At 51.5% G+C, this 18,303-nt stretch overlaps 1 protein-coding gene across 2 annotated transcripts in view; it reads left to right on the top strand.

The window, feature by feature from the left end:
- Positions 1-18,303, top strand: part of ntn4 (netrin 4) — a 102,377-nt gene that overhangs the window by 61,250 nt on the left and 22,824 nt on the right. Inside the window, exons 6-8 of one of the 2 annotated variants that reach the window (XM_072471920.1) lie at positions 653-866; positions 2,184-2,317; positions 7,656-7,724. In XM_072471920.1, the coding sequence (XP_072328021.1) occupies positions 653-866; positions 2,184-2,317; positions 7,656-7,724 (417 nt within the window). The remainder of the gene's footprint in view (positions 1-652; positions 867-2,183; positions 2,318-7,655; positions 7,725-18,303) is intronic. The other variant, XM_072471921.1, reaches the window with a different exon arrangement.

Below are 18,303 nucleotides of genomic sequence, written 5' to 3'. Positions count from 1 at the left end.
CATTGTTATTGCTCATCCCTAATTTCCCTTGGGAAGGTGAACCGGTGGAGTCCATGTGTGGTAGGTACACCCGCAGCACTGCTAAGGAGGGAGTTCCAGGATATTGACCCAGCGACACTGACAGAAAGACCGATATATTTCCAAGTCAGGACGGTGAGTGGCTTTGAGGGAACGCCCAGGTGATGGTGTTCCCACTTATCTGCTTCCCTTGTCCTTCTAGGTGGTGGAGGTTGTGGGATTTGGAAGGTGCTGTCAAAGGAGTCGTGGTGAGGTTCCGCAGTGCATCTTGTAGATGGTACGCACAGCTGCTGTTGTGTGTCAGTGGTGGAGGGAGTGATGTTTGAGGATTTGGTGCTAATCAAGCGGGCTGCTTTGTCGTGGATGATGCCGAGCTTCTTGAGTTTGGTTGGAGCTGCACACATCTAGGCAAGCGGAGAATATTCCATTACACTCCTGACTTGTGCCTTGTGGATAGTGGACAGGCTTTTGGGAGTCAGGAGGTGAGTTACTCATCACAGGATTCCGAGCCTCTCACCTGTTCATGTAGCTACAGTATTTATATGGCTGCTCCAGTTCAGTTTCTGGTCAATGATAACCCCCCAGGATACTGATGGATACACTGAAAGTCTTCTCTTTATTTGTTTGTCTCCAGCTTGTATGTGCCACCCTTTCGGCTCTGCCATCTTGCCTTTGCAGCCCCACACCCACTGTGACCCCGTGACTGGTGACTGTTTGTGTAAACCTGGCGTGGCCGGGCCCCACTGTGACAAGTGCATGCTGGGATACTGGGGTCTTGGAGAATATGGCTGCCGACCATGTGACTGTGCGGGGAGCTGTGATCCTTATACCGGCGACTGTACCAGCAGGTGGGTAAATGGAACCTTCGCTCAGCTCAATGAAAAGCAAAAGATGAACCAGCTTAGAAGGCATAATTAGTATGTTTTTCCATAACTGTGGGTTGCAGGTGCTGCACTAGCGACTCAGATGCCCTGAGTTCAAATCCCAGGCTAGCATGTAGAGTAGATCAATAATTGCAGGATTATGTGGGAGGGCATCAGGGAAAGATTATCATTGAAAGCTACTGGAATGCTGTAACCACTGAATTGTTTCATGGATGTCCCTCAGAGAGGAGAACCTACCATCTTTAGTCTGGGCCAGCAAACACTCCCATTCCTATGTGGTTAATTCTTAATGTTCTCTGAAATACAAAGGCACAGTGGCACAGTGGTTAGCACTGTTGCCTCACAGCGCCAGGGACCCGGGTTCAATTCCGACCTTGGAATTGGACTGAATCAGCTGGCTGTGTGGAGTTTGCACTTTCTCCCTGTGTCTGCGTGGGTTTCCTCCAGGTGCTCCAGTTTCCTCCCACAGTCCAAAGATGTGTGGGTTAGATGGATTGCCCATGCTAAATTTCCTCTTAGTGTCCAAAGATTTGCAAGTTAGGTGAGGTTATGGGTATAGGGTGGAGGAGTGGGCCTGGGTGGGGTGATTTGTCAGAGGGTCGGTGCAGACTCAATGGGCTAAATGGTCTCCTTCTGCACTGTAGATATTCTATGAAGACAGCTTAGCATAACGGGCAGTGAATGCTGCTGTTTGGGGTATCAGCCGCATGGAGAAGGTCATTCAGTCCCTCAGACCTCTTCCTCCATTCAGTTCAATCATGGCTGAGCTGTATCCTGCCATCAACCCCACCCCCCTCCCCGCCACCATGAGCATGTGAACAAACAAACTGATTGTGAGATGTGCCGTGTGGAGCCCAGACCCTCCCCTCCCCTTCCACCCATGTCCCCCCACCTCCCTACAGGGGAAGAATTCCCCCCACTCAACCCCAAACTGTGAGGCCAACAGGAGCAGGAAGTGGGACGGTTAGATTTGAAATAGCTTCAAATACAAGTTGAAAGCAGGCTTTATTAAGAGAGCCTTGGGATGCGGGGTGGGAGTTATGGCCTTCAGGTTGATGCCCAATTGGAGTGGATCATGTCCAAACCAGTTCTTCTGGTAGGGGTTTGGGAGTCAGGCTAATGGCCTGAGAGACTTGGTGAAGGAAACGACCCAGAGGGTAACTGCTGGTTCTGCAAAGGGATTTCATCATGAGCCAGTGGCCATTGAAGAGAAAACTAATATATGAAGAAAGTAGTTGAATTTCCTTCATGACACTGACATGTCTTCATTGAATCTGCCAGTGCTGCTGACAGAAAATGGTATCACCGGCCTGCAGACAGGGCACAGAACCAGGGCCTTGCCTCTGCACTCACGGGGCGAGAACTCACCTGGGACTGGGAGGACGAGCAAGGTTTCTCTGCACTTAGACATTCAGGTAAGAAACCTTATTCTTCACACTTCATATCAGGATCTTCACCAAAAATCCCAGTTCACTATTATTGCCGCAAGTGCAGGTTTGTGTTACGTGACTCTGAGTGGTGATACTGATAGTGAGCCTTAAGACCTTACAACACAGAGACCATTCGATCCAGCAGGCCTGTGCTAACTCTCCCCTCTGCTCTTTCCACATAGCTCTGAGACTTGTTTTCCTTTCAACGTATTTATCCAGTACCCATTTGGATGTTATTATTGAATCTGTGTCTGGACATAACCATTTGCTGCCGCTGCAAATGAAGGTTTCTCCTCATCCTATAAACCCGCACATTGATCATGGCCAACCCACCTAACCTGCACATCTTTAGACTGTGGGAGGAAACCCACGCAGATATGGGGGGAATGTACAAACTCCACACAGTTACCCAAGGCCAGAATCGAACCTGGTTCTCTGGCGCTGTGAGGGAGCAGTGCTAGCCACCGTGCCAGCTCTAGTAAATCTCCTCTTAACCTTTTCTGCTGTGAGGAGAATTAGTTACATTGTTTGTTGTGTTAACGTCCCATTTATTTTTGAATATAATCAAAGATGATACACTGGCATAATGATTGGACCCATTCCGTAACCCCTTCGCAGTGAGTTATCAATCTCGGTTTGCTTGTTGATGCCAGAAGAGGGAATTAGAAAAGGCAGACGTTGGCTGTGGAGGCCTGAAAATCAAGGTGTGTTCATAACCTATCGGTTCAGGAATGTGTACGTGTAAATAATGGACATCAGGCACACACAATCGCACAGAGAGACAAACAGGTAACGATTGCTTGCTGCATTGAGCATGTTGCAAACAGCCATGGTGTGACTAAGTATTGCAACTCCCAGCGGTCTCTTCCTACCAACTGTCAGGTTGTCACCTGTGAGAGGTAAAGGACCAGATTTTTTTAAAAAGTAAGGCAATTAAACCAAGTTCCAGGAGGTCATGGTGACCACGAGGGTGAAACCCTTTGTTCCACTCTCGACCTCCAGTACATCAGCAGCAGTGGGGAGTTCCCCCAGCTCCTCAGCAGGCACTGGAACTAATCCACACTCACAACATGAGCCAATAACTTGTTCCAAGAGGCAACAATCCTCCACGCAAAGAAACATCTGGGTAAAAAAAACCTAACCTAGTCATGGCTTTGTGTAATTTAGACCCAAGACACCCTGTTTCCCTACACTACCTAGTTTATAGATCTGTTCAAACAGGCGCAGCCCAGTGTGCAGAATGGTAACAGTGACCGTGAGTAGGGTAGTTGAGAACTGATCGGTGAGGGTGGGGGGGTGATCACCCCTGGGCTGGGGGAGGGGGAGTGTCCACCATACCATCCCCTGGATCGTGTGTACCCATAACGGGGGCAAACCCAGTTCCTGCCTATCTGTCCCACCGACTACCCATGATTCCCACTGACCATGGTGGCCTCTGGCCAGGTGGCTGAGGGCCATTGCTAAAAGGTAATTGGCAATCATAGTAAAGTGAGCAATTCACAACTCCCAAGTGGATCCCCGTGGGTAGGTGTGCCATGTCGGAGGTGGGGGTTATTCTCTAGCATCACAGTCATAATGTGAGGCCTGGACACTTTGCCTAAATACTCAAGGCCTCAACACCACAGATGCAGCAGCCAACATCTGAACACCCAGGGGCTGGCCCTCAGCACTGGGGACACTCCCGCGACCAGAGGATGGGTGTGTGCACTGTGCACTGGTCAGGGAACCAGTGCCTGGTCCAGGTAATGTTACGAGCCGGTATCTGGGGTATAAGATCTGGGGTCCGGTGCCCAGGGGGTCCTGCTGCGGCCGGGGGTGCGAGAATAGGGTGGGTTGGGTGGCAACCTGAGGGATGGCAGAGGCGGGGTGAGGGGGGGGGGGGGGGGGGGGGGGGGGGGAGTCAAATTGGACTGGAGGGCCCCGGGGTGGAAGGCACCACTGGTTGTCAGTCCCTCACCCTCTCCAATTCCTTCCGGATAAAACACAAGGTGGATAATATCTTGGACCCCGAGGAAGCTACCCTCGCAGTGCTGGTGGCAGGCCAAGCAGCCAGATGCCGGAGAAGGCAGTGGCAGTAGCGTCAACAGAGGCTGAGGCAGTGGCCCATGTGCAGAGCCCTGCCCCACACCCTGTGGACCCGGCCGCCCATCAGGCCAGTGAGGGACCCAGAGGGGGAAGTCGGTGATGGCCCAAGGTGTACAGGTGTCACTGGTCCTTTGAACAGATGGCTCTGCCTCAACAAGGGTACGGTATGGTACCTGTGCCATGTCCTTAGCACTGCGTGGAGGAGTTGGATGGGATGCCCGCTCCGGGCGGGACCATCAACGTCACTGCAGCACTGAACGTTTATGCCTCAGGGTCATTCTGGGCTCGAACAGGGACTTTTGCGGCATTTCACAAGCTACAGCCCACAAGTGCATCCATGAAGTCATGGGTGCCATGTTTACCTGGGCAGCTACCAACATAATCTTTGACCTAGACCAAGTCCACCAAGATGCCTGGCAGCAGGGTTCACCACCATCGCCAGGTTGCCCCAGGTCCAGGGGGTAATAGCTGGCACGCATGTCATCTTGTGCGCACCGAGCGTCAGGGAGTGCCCTTTACCAGCAGGAAGGAGTTCCACTCCCTGAACGTCCAGCTGGTGTGCGACCACCACCTCCGATCAGGCATGTGTGTGCACGCTTCCCAGGGTGTGTGCACGACAGCTACTTCCTGAGGCAGTCGGACAACCCCGGCCTCTTCGAGGACCACCCCAGGATGGCCAGTTGGCACTTGGGGGATAAGGGGGGATTAGGACCTGGCTAATGATGCCAGTACGGAGGGTGGTGACCGATGTGGAGAGCCGATAGAACGAGGCCCATGCAATCACATGGGCTGTCATTGAGGGGTGTATCGTACTGCTCAAAATGCAATTCCAATGTCTCGACTACTCTGGTGATGTCCTGCAGTACACTCCCGAGAAGGCCATCCACTTTGTGCCCTCCACAACCTGGCACATCAGTGGGGTGACTTGGTGAAGATGGAGGGGGAGGAACATGCGGCCACCTCGGAGGAGGAGGAGGACGAGGAGGCGCTAGTGGGGGCTGGAGGACAGGCCCGGGAGGGCCCACAGGACCAGCCAGAGTTTGGAGGGCAGGCGGGAGTGGCGGGAGTCTGGAAAGCCTGGAGGACCAGTGAGGTCCTCATCCTCATCCGCTTCTCATTGGACGTGGCTTCTCACCCCCCACACCACCTTTTTTCACCTTCCCATCACTGCAGGGTGATGGGCCTGTGTTAGCACTGTCAACGGGTCACTGTCGAAGGCAGGGGTGTGATGATAACCCACTGTGAGCTGAACACTGGTGCTCCTCAATCTTTGCTATGGTTTGCCTCCTGCCTGTCTGCTGAGTGTGCACTCACACCCATGACCTGCTCATGGTATGCCTTGCGGAGGATGCAGGAATCCAGGACCACCATGCATGGGGCCTGGGGCAGGGGCTTGGAAGTCAGCCCGCATTGAGGAGTAATGTGCCAGAGGCTTCACGCGTTTTGGGTGCAACATGTTTTAATAATGAACAATCGTGACCTCACTTGCCCCACTGATGATGTCAGCCCCCTTCCCCACCCCTCCCCCGTAGTGCCCTCAGTGATCCTCGACCTGCTTAGCCTTCCGTGCTCTGCCGCTACGTCTAGGTGTGTCTCCAGGATGCACATTAGAGGTGGAGGTAGCCTGCGCTTATCCCATGGCCTTCGATGGTCCTGGTGGCCATCCTCTGGGGGCCCTGGGGCCGGAGGGTCCTGGTCCACTTACCGGCGGCAAATGCCTTGTCATACCACCCTGTTTTGGGTGCTGATTCAGAGACACGCCGTTGTCAGTTCTCTAGTTAGGCCCCCTAGACCCCATTCGCCTTACAACATTCCAGCCATTCCCCATGCTTCCTCCATACTTCCCTAACCCCATGCATTCTACATATCCACTCACCCAATATCCCCTATGCACCGAACTAACAAGCCGTATAATAACACTGGGAGGTTCTGGAAATGCTCATGAAATTAAAAAACAATCAGTGTTGAAAGCTCCAGTTGACAAAATTGCCACGTTAAAAGCTCATAAAACTATCAAACACATAGCCATTGAATCTTTCATTGAAAAAACACTTTCCCCTTTCTGTGCTCTTCAATCTATGAAAATAAGCAAAAAAACATTCACAAACCTCTTCAAAACATTTAATCCTATTTCTTCCCCATAAGACTGTCGATAACCTAAAACACACATTTCCCTCCACAGCTGTGTCAACACCCACTGTTGATTGAGTCTTAACTCAGTGAGGTTTGGACTGAACCGTGCATTTATAATGGGATTTTATTGCACAGCTAATGAAAAACATCCACACAGCACCATAATATAGTCTTTGAAGTTGCCTGGCCAGATATCCAACCAACTGTTCCTTTTTTTAAAACAAAGACTCAATGGAGTTTCAATCAAAGAAGTTTGGAATCTGTTCACCTTTTTTCAATGTCTCAACAAATCTCTGGACTTAATGTAAAACTCAAAGCACAGTGTCTAGATGATTAATTTCAATCTGACTTCCAATACTGTTGAAAGCAGAAAAGAGCTTTATCTATTGGATACAGTACTTTAATGCATGTGAACACTTATATACTGCTGGTCACTTATCTTTTAAGGATAGAGTCCTATGATCAATCACTGCATTGAAAACAAAGTTAAACAATCATATGCCATGAAATTATGACATTTGAAGTTGGCAAGATCGTTTAAAAGGTTCCCGACTCTACAGCAGACTTTCCCGAGGTTCACAAATGTACTTCCCTGGTGTGGTTCCTGGTTTGCAACAGGCTCAATGCAGCAGGCAATAATTTCATGTTTGTCTCTGTGTCCGTTGAACCCACCCTGATTTCAGGCTTCCACAATCAATGCCTGTCGTTCTGAATTCCATCCTCTGGCATCAACAACCAAACTGGGATCAATAATTTATTGCAAGAAGGTTGTGAGACGGGCCCCAGTCTACAGGAATCCACCTGCCTCGATGAAAATTTGCAGAAGGCACTTAAATGAGGAACTTCAGGTCACTTTACATGAGCGGCAGGTCATGACCCACCCTGGGGAAAATGGTGTCTGTCAGGAATGACCTGGCAAGTTTAAAACTGGGGCCCCGTGTGCCTATTGACGCGTATTCACTCCGTCAGGAGGGGAAAATCCAGTCCAGTATTTCTGTCAGGAATATTCTTTTTCCTCAATTTGTTTAGTGTCCCATAAAGACTCAGACACAAATGGGCCTAATGACTTTCCCTCATAGCTCACATTTTGAATTGTTTCTTTCAGGAAAGTGTGAGTGCAGAAACCAGATCTTGGAAAATCCCAAAGTATTCTGCAATATGAAGTACACATTTGGTGAGTTGTGGAGACAGTTGTATCATTAATCAGTCCTCGAGATTCAGAATGCAGAAGTTGCTCCCAACAGGGATTGCCGTGCGGAGATCCATGGGCAAATCTTCTCATCCGCCCCATTTTGGGGGAAGTGTGTGGGGAATCCCACCACCAGGGGCTGCTCGTACCAGGCCTCAGCAGAACTCTCACCAGCTGCAGTCCTCTGGGAGGCCCTCTGGTTTTTGAAAATAATTGAATCCAGATGTGCTTGGATTTCTGGGATACCGGGCTGGCGTTTTCCTAGGCTGAAAACTGCTGGGACTCCTTCAGCTTGGGGCAGTACATAAACATCTCGTGGGCGGAGGGGGGGTGGGGTTGGCAGATGTGTGCTGCTTGACATGTCTACAGTCGATCAGGGCTGCCAGAGCCAGTGAAGTCACCATGAGATGCATGTGATCCCATTCCCAACTTTGAAGGATGGCATCTTCGGGTTTGAGTGCCACTCCACCTCGGTTCCATTGACAGAGTGCAGGCACCCGCAAAACCTAATTGTCACAGGTTCCATAACAGCCTTTGTGCGAACCATTTGCCCAACTTTGACACAACCAGGACATTCTGGGAGTGAGGAGACCTGGAAACCCGTGCTCTGCATTGCCTGATTAAGGTTCCAGAACTGAAACTGGCCTTCACTCCAGGTTTAACATAGAACATAGAACATAGAAAATACAGCACAGAACAGGCCCTTCGGCCCACGATGTTGTGCCGAACCTTTGTCCTAGATTAATCATAGATTATCATTGAATCTACAGTGCAGAAGGAGGCCATTCAGCCCTTTGAGTCTGCACCAGCTCTTGGAAAGAGCACCCTACCCAAACTCAACACCTCCACCCAACACCAAGGGCAATTTGGACATTAAGGGCAATTTATCATTAGCCAATTCACCTAACCCGCACATCTTTGGACTGTGGGAGGAAACCGGAGCACCCGGAGGAAACCCACGCAGACACGGGGAGGACGTGCAGACTCCGCACAGACAATGACCCAAGCCGGAATCGAACCTGGGACCATGGATCTGTGAAGCAATTGTGCTATCCACAATGCTACCGTGCTGCCCTTAAGAACAAATAAATCTACACTATATCATTTTCCCGTAATCCATGTACCTATCCAACAACTGCTTGAAGGTCCCTAATGTTTCCGACTCAACTACTTCCACAGGCAGTGCATTCCATGCCCCCACTACTCTCTGGGTAAAGAACCTACCTCTGATATCCCTCCTATATCTTCCACCTTTCACCTTAAATTTATGTCCCCTTGTAATAGTGTGTTCCACCTGGGGAAAAAGTCTCTGACTGTCTACTCTATCTATTCCCCTGATCATCTTATAAACCTCTATCAAGTCGCCCCTCATCCTTCTCCGCTCTAATGAGAAAAGGCCTAGCACCCTCAACCTTTCCTCGTAAGACCTACTCTCCATTCCAGGCAACATCCTGGTAAATCTTCTTTGCACTTTTCCAGAGCTTCCACATCCTTCCTAAAATGAGGCGACCAGAACTGTACACAGTACTCCAAATGTGGCCTTCCCAAAGTTTTGTACAGCTGCATCATCACCTCACGGCTCTTAAATTCAATCCCTCTGTTAATGAACGCGAGCACACCATAGGCCTTCTTCACAGCTCTATCCACTTGAGTGGCAACTTTCAAAGATGTATGAACATAGACCCCAAGGTCTCTCTGCTCCTCCACAATGCCAAGAACTCTACCGTTAACCCTGTATTCCGCATTCATATTTGTCCTTCCAAAATGGACAACCTCACACTTTTCAGGGTTAAACTCCATCTGCCACTTCTCAGCCCAGCTCTGCATCCTATCTATGTCTCTTTGCAGCCGACAACAGCCCTCCTTACTATCCACAACTCCACCAATCTTCGTATCGTCTGCAAATTTACTGACCCACCCTTCAACTCCCTCATCCAAGTCATTAATGAAAATCACAAACAGCAGAGGACCCAGAACTGATCCCTGCGGTACACCACTGGTAACTGGGATCCAGGCTGAATATTTGCCATCCACCACCACTCTCTGACTTCTATCGGTTAGCCAGTTCGTTATCCAACTGGCCAAATTTCCCACTATCCCATGCCTCCTTACTTTGTGCAGAAGCCTACCATGGGGAACTTTATCAAATGCCTTACTAAAATCCATGTACACTACATCCACTGCTTTACCTTCATCCACATGCTTGGTCACCTCCTCAAAGAATTCAATAAGATTTGTAAGGCAAGACCTACCCCTCACAAATCCGTGCTGACTATCCCTAATCAAGCAGTGTCTTTCCAGATGCTCAGAAATCCTATCCTTCAGTACCCTTTCCATTACTTTGCCTACCACCGAAGTAAGACTAACTGGCCTGTAATTCCCAGGGTTATCCCTAGTTCCTTTTTTGAACAGGGGCACGACATTCGCCACTCTCCAATCCCCTGGTACCACCCCTGTTGACAATGAGGACGAAAAGATAATTGCCAACGGCTCTGCAATTTCATCTCTTGCTTCCCATAGAATCCTTGGATATATCCCGTCAGGCCCAGGGGACTTGTCTATCCTCAAGTTTTTCAAAATGCCCAACACATCTTCCTTCCTAACAAGTATTTCCTCGAGCTTACCAATCTGTTTCACACTGTCCTCTCCAACAATATCGCCCCTCTCATTTGTAAATACAGAAGAAAAGTACTCATTCAAGACCTCTCCTATCTCTTCAGACTCAATACACAATCTCCCGCTACTGTCCTTGATCGGACCTACCCTCGCTCTAGTCATTCTCATATTTCTCACATGTGTAAAAGGCCTTGGGGTTTTCCTTGATCCTACCTGCCAAAGATTGTTCATGCCCTCTCTTAGCTCTCCGAATCCCTTTCTTCAGTTCCCTCCTGGCTATCTTGTATCCCTCCAATGCCCTGTCTGAACCTTGTTTCCTCAGCCTTACATAAGTCACCTTTTTCCTCTTAACAAGACATTCAACCTCTTTTGTCAACCATGGTTCCCTCACTCGACCATCTTTTCCCTGCCTGACAGGGACATACATATCAAGGACACGTAGCACCTGTTCCTTGAACAAGTTCCACATTTCACTTGTGTCCTTCCCTGCCAGCCTATGTTCCCAACTTATGCACTTCAATTCTTGTCTGACAACATCGTATTTACCCTTCCCCCAATTGTAAACCTTGCCCTGTTGCACGTACCTATCCCTCTCCATTACTAAAGTGAAAGTCACAGAATTGTGGTCACTATCTCCAAAATGCTCCCCCACTAACAAATCTACCACTTGCCCTGGTTCATTACCCAGTACTAAATCTAATATTGCCCCTCCTCTGGTCGGACAATCTACATACTGTGTTAGAAAAGCTTCCTGGACACACTGCACAAACACCACCCCATCCAAACTATTTGATCTAAAGAGTTTCCACTCAATATTTGGGAAGTTAAAGTCGCCCATGACTACTACCCTATGACTTCTGCACCTTTCCAAAATCTGTTTCCCAATCTGTTCCTCCACATCTCTGCTACTATTGGGGGGCCTATAGAAATCTCCTAACAAGGTGACTGCTCCTTTCCTATTTCTGACTTCAACCCATACTACCTCAATAGGGTGATACTCCTCGAACTGCCTTTCTGCAGCTGTTATACTATCTCTAATTAATAATGCCACCCCCCCCACCTCTTTTACCACCCTCCCTAATCTTATTGAAACATCTATAACCAGGGACCTCCAACAACCATTTCTGCCCCTCTTCTATCCACGTTTCCGTGATGGCCACCACATCGTAGTCCCAAGTACCGATCCATGCCTTAAGTTCACCCACCTTATTCCTGATGCTTCTTGCGTTGAAGTATACACACTTCAACCCATCTCCGTGCCTGCAAATACTCTCCTTTGTCAGTGTTCCCTTCCCCACTGCCTCATTACATGCGTTGACGTCCTGAATATCAGCTACCTTAGTTGCTGGACTACAAATCCGGTTCCCATTCCCCAGTCAAATTAGTTTAAACCCTCCCGAAGAGTACTAGCAAACCTCCCTCCCAGGATATTGGTGCCCCTCTGGTTCAGATGCAACCCGTCCTGCTTGTACAGGTCCCACCTTCCCCAGAATGCGCTCCAATTATCCAAATACCTGAAGCCCTCCCTCCTACACCATTCCTGCAGCCACGTGTTCAACTGCACTCTCTCCCTATTCCTAGCCTCGCTATCACGTGGCACCGGCAACAAACCAGAGATGACAACTCTGTCTGTCCTGGCTTTCAACTTCCAGCCTAACTCCCTAAACTTGTTTATTACCTCCACACCCCTTTTCCTACCTATGTCGTTGGTACCAATGTGCACCACGACTTCTGGCTGCTCCCCCTCCCCCTTAAGGATCCTGAAGACACGATCCGAGACATCCCTGGCCCTGGCACCCGGGAGGCAACATACCTTCCGGGAGTCTCGCTCGCGACCACAGAATCTCCTATCTATTCCCCTAACCATTGAATCTCCTACAACTATTGCTTTTCTATTCTCCCCCCTTCCCTTCTGAGCCCCAGAGCCAGACTCAGTGCCAGAGACCTGGCCGCTAGGGCCTTCCCCCGGTAGGTCATCCCCCCCAACAGCATCCAAAACGGTATACTTGTTTTGAAGGGGAACGGCCACGAGGGATCCCTGCACTGTCTGCCTGTTTTTTTTTTTCCCCCTGACTGTAACCCAGCTAATATTGTCCTGTACCTTGGGTGTGGTTACCTCCCTGTAACTCTTCTCAATCACCCCCTCTGCCTCCCGGATGATCCGAAGTTCATCCAGCTTCAGCTCCAGTTCCCTAACACGGTCTTTGAGGAGCTGAAGTTGGGTGCACTTCCCGCAGGTATAGTCAGTGGGGACACCGGTGGTATCCCTGACCACCCACATCCTACAGGAGGAGCATGTAACTGGCCTAGCCTCCATCCTCTCTTACCTGACAGAATATAGCTGCTGTGTGGACTAACTAGATCTCCGCCCTCCGACTCTGCTCCCAGTCAGCTACACTTCCTGTAAACTCCTGGCTCTCTTCGCACTCTTTGCGGAAATGTCGGAAACAAAATGAAAGGAGCACCTTACTCCCTCCTCACCTAACTCCCTCGGTCACCAAACTCTCACTATCGCACTCAAAAAGCACCAAATTCAGCACTCAGTGCAAACAAAGTCTGCCCTGTAGGGGATCACTTTTATACTGTGAATCTAGCCTCTGAAAAACTGGCCTAATCCAATTAACTAATTAACAAGCTCCAGCTGCAAGTGCCTAGAAGTAGAAGCCTGTTTAAAGCTGATTGAAAATTCACCTTCTTCTAAACCAAACAGCAACTTTTAAGTTAATTAACTAAATAAAAGAAAGACTAAATTTTAGATAAAAATGAAGCCTTATACTCCCTCGGTCACCAAACTCTCACTATCGCACTCAAAAAGCACCAAATTCAGCACTCAGTTTACCCCAAATCCATACACTGGTGGGGATCCTTCTCCTCTACTTCACCAGTCTCCTGTTTTTTTTTTGTTTTTAAAAAATATATATATATTTATTCAAATTTTTCAACAGATTTTCAACAAACCCCTCCCCAACAAAAAGAAAGAAACAAAAACACAGCAATCAAAAATGATACAAAAATTATACATTGGATTTCCCCCATATACAATAACCCCCCATATGACATTTAAAAGCACCAATAGGGAAGTCCCCCCCAAAAGAACCACCCCCCCCCCCCCCCCCCCCGCCCCTGGGGTGCTGCTGCTGACGACCTCCTAACGCTCCGTGAGATAGTCTAGGAACGGTTGCCACCGCTTGAGGAACCCCTGCACAGACCCTCGCAAGGCAAACTTTATCCTCTCCAGCTTGATGAACCCTGCCATGTCATTGATCCAGGCTTCCACACTGGGGGGCTTTGCATCTTTCCATAATAGCAAAATCCTCCGCCGGGCTACCAGGGACGCAAAGGCCAGAATGCCGGCCTCTTTCGCCTCCTGCACTCCCGGCTCGTCCGTTACCCCAAATAATGCCAACCCCCAGCTCGGCTTGACCCGGGCATTCACCACCTTGGACATAGTCCTCGCAAAACCCCTGCAAAACCCATCCAGTGCCGGGCACGACCAGAACATATAGACGTGATTTGCCGGGCTTCCCGAGCACCTCCCACATCTATCCTCTACCCCAAAGACCCTACTCAACCACGCCCCTGTCATATGCGCTCTGTAAGTAACTTTGAACTGTATTAGGCTGAGCCTGGCGCAAGAGGAGGAAGAATTAACCCTACTTAGGGCATCAGCCCACAGGCCCTCATCTATCTCCTCCCCAAGCTCCTCCTCCCATTTGCCCTTTAACTCCTCCACCGAAGCCTCCTCCTCTTCCTTCAGCTCCTGGTAAATCGCCGAAACTTTGCCTTCTCCAACCCATACACCCGAAATCACCCTGTCCTGAATCCCCTGTGCCGGGAGCAGCGGGAATTCCCTCACCTGCTGCCTCGCAAACGCCCTCACTTGCATGTACCTGAAAGCGTTTCCCGGGGGTAGCCCAAACTTCTCCTCCAGCGCCCCTAGGCTCGCAAACGTCCCATCGATGAACAGGTCCCCATTTCTCTAATCTCTGCCCGATGCCAGCTCCGAAACCCCCCATCCATCCTTCCCGGGACGAACCGATGATTCTCCCGAATCGGGGACCAAACCAAGGCTCCCACCTCGCCCCTGTGTCGCCTCCACTGCCCCCAGATCTTCAACGTCGCCGCCACCACCGGACTCGTGGTGTACCTTGTCGGCGAGAGCGACAGCGGTGCCGTCGCCAGCGCCCTCAGGCTCGTGCCCACACAGGACGCCATCTCTAACCTCTTCAACGCCGCCCCTTCTCCCTCCATTACCCAGTTATGGATCATCGCCACATTGGCTGCCCAATAATAGCCGCACAAATTCGGCAGCGCCAGCCTTCCACTGTCTCTGCTATGCTCCAGAAACACCCTCTTCACCCTCGGGGTCTTATTCGCCCACATAAAACCCATGATGCTCCTACTTACCCGTTTGAAAAAGGCCTTGGGGATCATAATGGGAAGGCACTGGAACACAAAGAGAAACCTCGGGAGGACCGTCATTTTGACCGACTGCACCCTACCCGCTAGTGAGAGTGGCAGCATATCCCATCTTTTAAAATCCTTCTCCATCTGCTCCACCAACCGCGTCAAATTGAGCTTGTGCAGGGCCCCCCAACTCCTAGCTACTTGGATCCTTAGGTACCGAAAGCTCCTTTCCGCCCTCCTCAGCGGTAGCTCGTCTATCCCCCTTCCCTGGTCCCCTGAATGCACCACAAAGAGCTCACTCTTCCCTACGTTGAGTTTATACCCCGAAAAGTCCCCAAACTCCCTTAGGATCCGCATGACCTCCGCAATCCCCTCCACTGGATCTGCCACATACAGCAACAGGTCGTCAGCATACAACGACACCCGGTGTTCCTCTCCCCACCGGACCAGTCCCCTCCATTTCCTGGACTCCCTTAGTGCCATGGCCAGAGGCTCAATTGCCAGTGCAAACAACAAGGGGGACAGGAGGCACCCCTGCCTCTTCCCCGGTACAGCCGAAAGTACTCCGACCTCCGCCGATTCGTAGCCACACTCGCCACCGGGGCTCTATATAGCAGCCTGACCCAGCTGATGAACCCCTCCCCGAACCCAAACCTCCACAACACTTCCCAAAGATACTCCCACTCGGTCACAGGCCTTCTCCACGTCCATAGCTGCCACTATCTCCGCTTCCCCCTCCACCGAGGGCATCATAATCACATTGAGGAGCCTCCGCACATTTGTATTTAGCTACCTACCCTTCACAAATCCCGTCTGGTCCTCATGGATCACTCCCGGGACACAGTCCTCAATTCTCGTAGCCAGCACATTTGCCAGCAACTTAGCATCAACATTGAGCGGCGAGATCGGTCTATACGACCCACATTGCAATGGATCCTTGTCCCGCTTCAGGATCAAAGAAATCAGCGTCCTAGACATTGTCGGGGGCAAGGTCCCCCCCCTCCCTCGCATTATTGAAAGTCCTCACTAGCAACGGGCCCAGCAGGTCCACGTATTTCCTGTAGAATTCAACCGGGAACCCATCCGGCCCCGGGGCCTTCCCCGCCTGCATGCTCCCTAATCCTTTAACCAGCTCCTCCAGCCCAATAGGCGCCCCCAAACCAGCCGCCTCCTCCACCCTCGGGAACCTCAGCTGATCTAAGAATCGTCGCATCCCCTCCTCCCCCGCTGGGAGCTCAGACCTGTACAGATCCCCATAGAAGTCCCTAAATACCTTGTTTATTCTCACCGCACTCCGCACCGTATTCCCCCCGCTATCCTTAACTCCACCATTCTCCCTTGCTGACTCCCTCTTACGAAGCTGGTGTGCCAGCATCCGACTCGCCTTCTCCCCATACTCATACGTCGCCCCCTGCGCTTTCCTCCACTGTGCCTCTGCTTTCCCCATGGTCAACAGGTCGAATTCCGTCTGGAGGTTCCACCGCTCCCTGAGTAGCCCCTCCTCGGGGACCTCTGCATACCTCCTGTCCACCCTTAAAATCTCCCCCACCAACCTCTCCCTCTCTCTCCCCTCTCTCTTCTCCATGTGGGCCCTAATGGAGATTAGCTCTCCCCTGACCGCCACCTTCAGCGCCTCCCAGACAACCCCCACCTGCACCTCCCCGTTGTCGTTGGCCTCCAAATATCTTTCAATGCACCCCCGCACCCGCCCGCACACCTCCTCATCCGCCAACAGTCCCACATCAAGGCACCACAGCGGGCGCTGGTCCCTCTCCTCCCCCAACTCCAGCTCCACCCAATGCGGGGCTTGGTCCGAGATGGCTATGACCGAATATTCCGTTCCCTCCACTTTCGGGATTAGCGCCCTACTCAAAATGAAAAAATCTATCCGGGAGTAGGCTCTATGGACGTGGGAAAAGAAGGAAAATTCCCTGGCCAGCGGCCTGACAAACCTCCATGGGTCCACTCCCCCCATCTGGTCCATAAACCCCCTGAGCACCTTGGCCGCAGCCGGCCTCTTACCCATCCTGGACCTAGAACGGTCCAGTGCTAGGTCCAGCACCATGTTGAAGTTGTGTCCCACCCCCCCCCATTATCAAGCTTCCTACCTCCAGATCCGGAATCCGACCCAGCATGCGTTTCATAAATCCGGCATCATCCCAATTCGGGGCATATACGTTCACCAGTACCAGCCGCACCCACTGCAACCTACCACTCACCATCACGTATCGACCTCCATTATCCACTACAATATTCATTGCCTCAAACGACACCCGCTTCCCCACCAGTATTACAACCCCTCTGTTCTTCGCATCCAGCCCTGAATGGAAGACCTGCCCTACCCATCCCTTTCTCAGCCAAACCTGATCTGCCACCTTCAAATGTGTCTCCTGGAGCATAACCATGTCCGCCTTCAGTCCCTTTAAGTGCGCGAACACCCGGGCCCTCTTGACCGGCCCGTTCAGGCCCCTCACATTCCAAGTTATCAGCCGGATTGGGGGGCTACTCGCCACCCCCGCCTGCCGACTAGCCATCTCCTTTTCTAGGCCAGCCACGTGCCCGCGCCTCCCGCACCCTCCAGTCCCCCAGGCGGCGGACCCCCGCCCCGACCACCTCTCCTACTTCCATCTCCCCTTTGGCCAATGCAGCAGCAACCCTGTTTCCCCCCCCCCCCCCTCCCCCCGCTAGATCCGCATCTAGCCATTTTGCTCCCCCCATAACACTCCCGTAAGTCAGCTGACTCCTGCTGACCCCGGCCTCTCCCGCCATTCCATCGACCCCCCCAGTGTGAGAATCCCCCCTCCCTTTGGCAGTCAGTGTGCGCCCCTCTCCAACACCGCACCCCCCCCCCACCCCCGGCCCCACCCCGTCCTTCCCTAACACAGGAAAAAGCCCACGCTTTCCTGAGCCGGCCCCGCCCCCTCTGGCGCAGCTCCTTTTTGCGGCCTTACCCCAACTCCCCATCCCCGGGCCTCCACTTCCCCTCTTCCTCCGTGGGGCCCTGCCCCTCCAACACTGACGCCCACACTCTCCCACAGCCCTCACATCAAATCCATTCACCCATCCCCACCCAGCACTCAAACAAAAAGAACATTCCCCAAACATGATGAACACAGCAAACATCCCCCCATGACAAACCCTCAATTTGGGTCCATCTTTTCAGTCTGTATAAAGTTCCATGCCTAATCGGGCGTTTCAAAATAGTGGTGCCGATCTTGGAACGTGACCCACAATCGCGCCTGCTGCAGCATACCGAACTTCACCCCCTTCCGATGGAGCACCGCCTTAGCCCGATTGAAACCAGCTCTCCTCGTAGCCACCTCCGCACTCCAGTCCTGGTAAATTCAAATCTCCGTGTTCTCCCACCTGCTGCTCCGCTCTTTTTTGGCTCATCTCAGGACACATTCTCTGTCCATAAAGCGGTGGAACCACACCACTACAGCCCTTGGCGGCTCGTTGGCTTTGGGTCTCCTTGCCAGGACCCGATGAGCCCCATCTAGCTCCAGGGGCATCGGGAAAGCTCCCGCGCCCATCAGCGAAT

This window comes from Scyliorhinus torazame, chromosome 13 (genome assembly GCF_047496885.1).
Source record: "Scyliorhinus torazame isolate Kashiwa2021f chromosome 13, sScyTor2.1, whole genome shotgun sequence".
In the NCBI taxonomy this organism is placed as follows: Eukaryota; Metazoa; Chordata; class Chondrichthyes; order Carcharhiniformes; family Scyliorhinidae; genus Scyliorhinus; species Scyliorhinus torazame.
The sequence above is the reverse complement of the archived record's forward strand: the minus strand, read 5'-3'. Positions and strand labels throughout refer to the sequence as shown.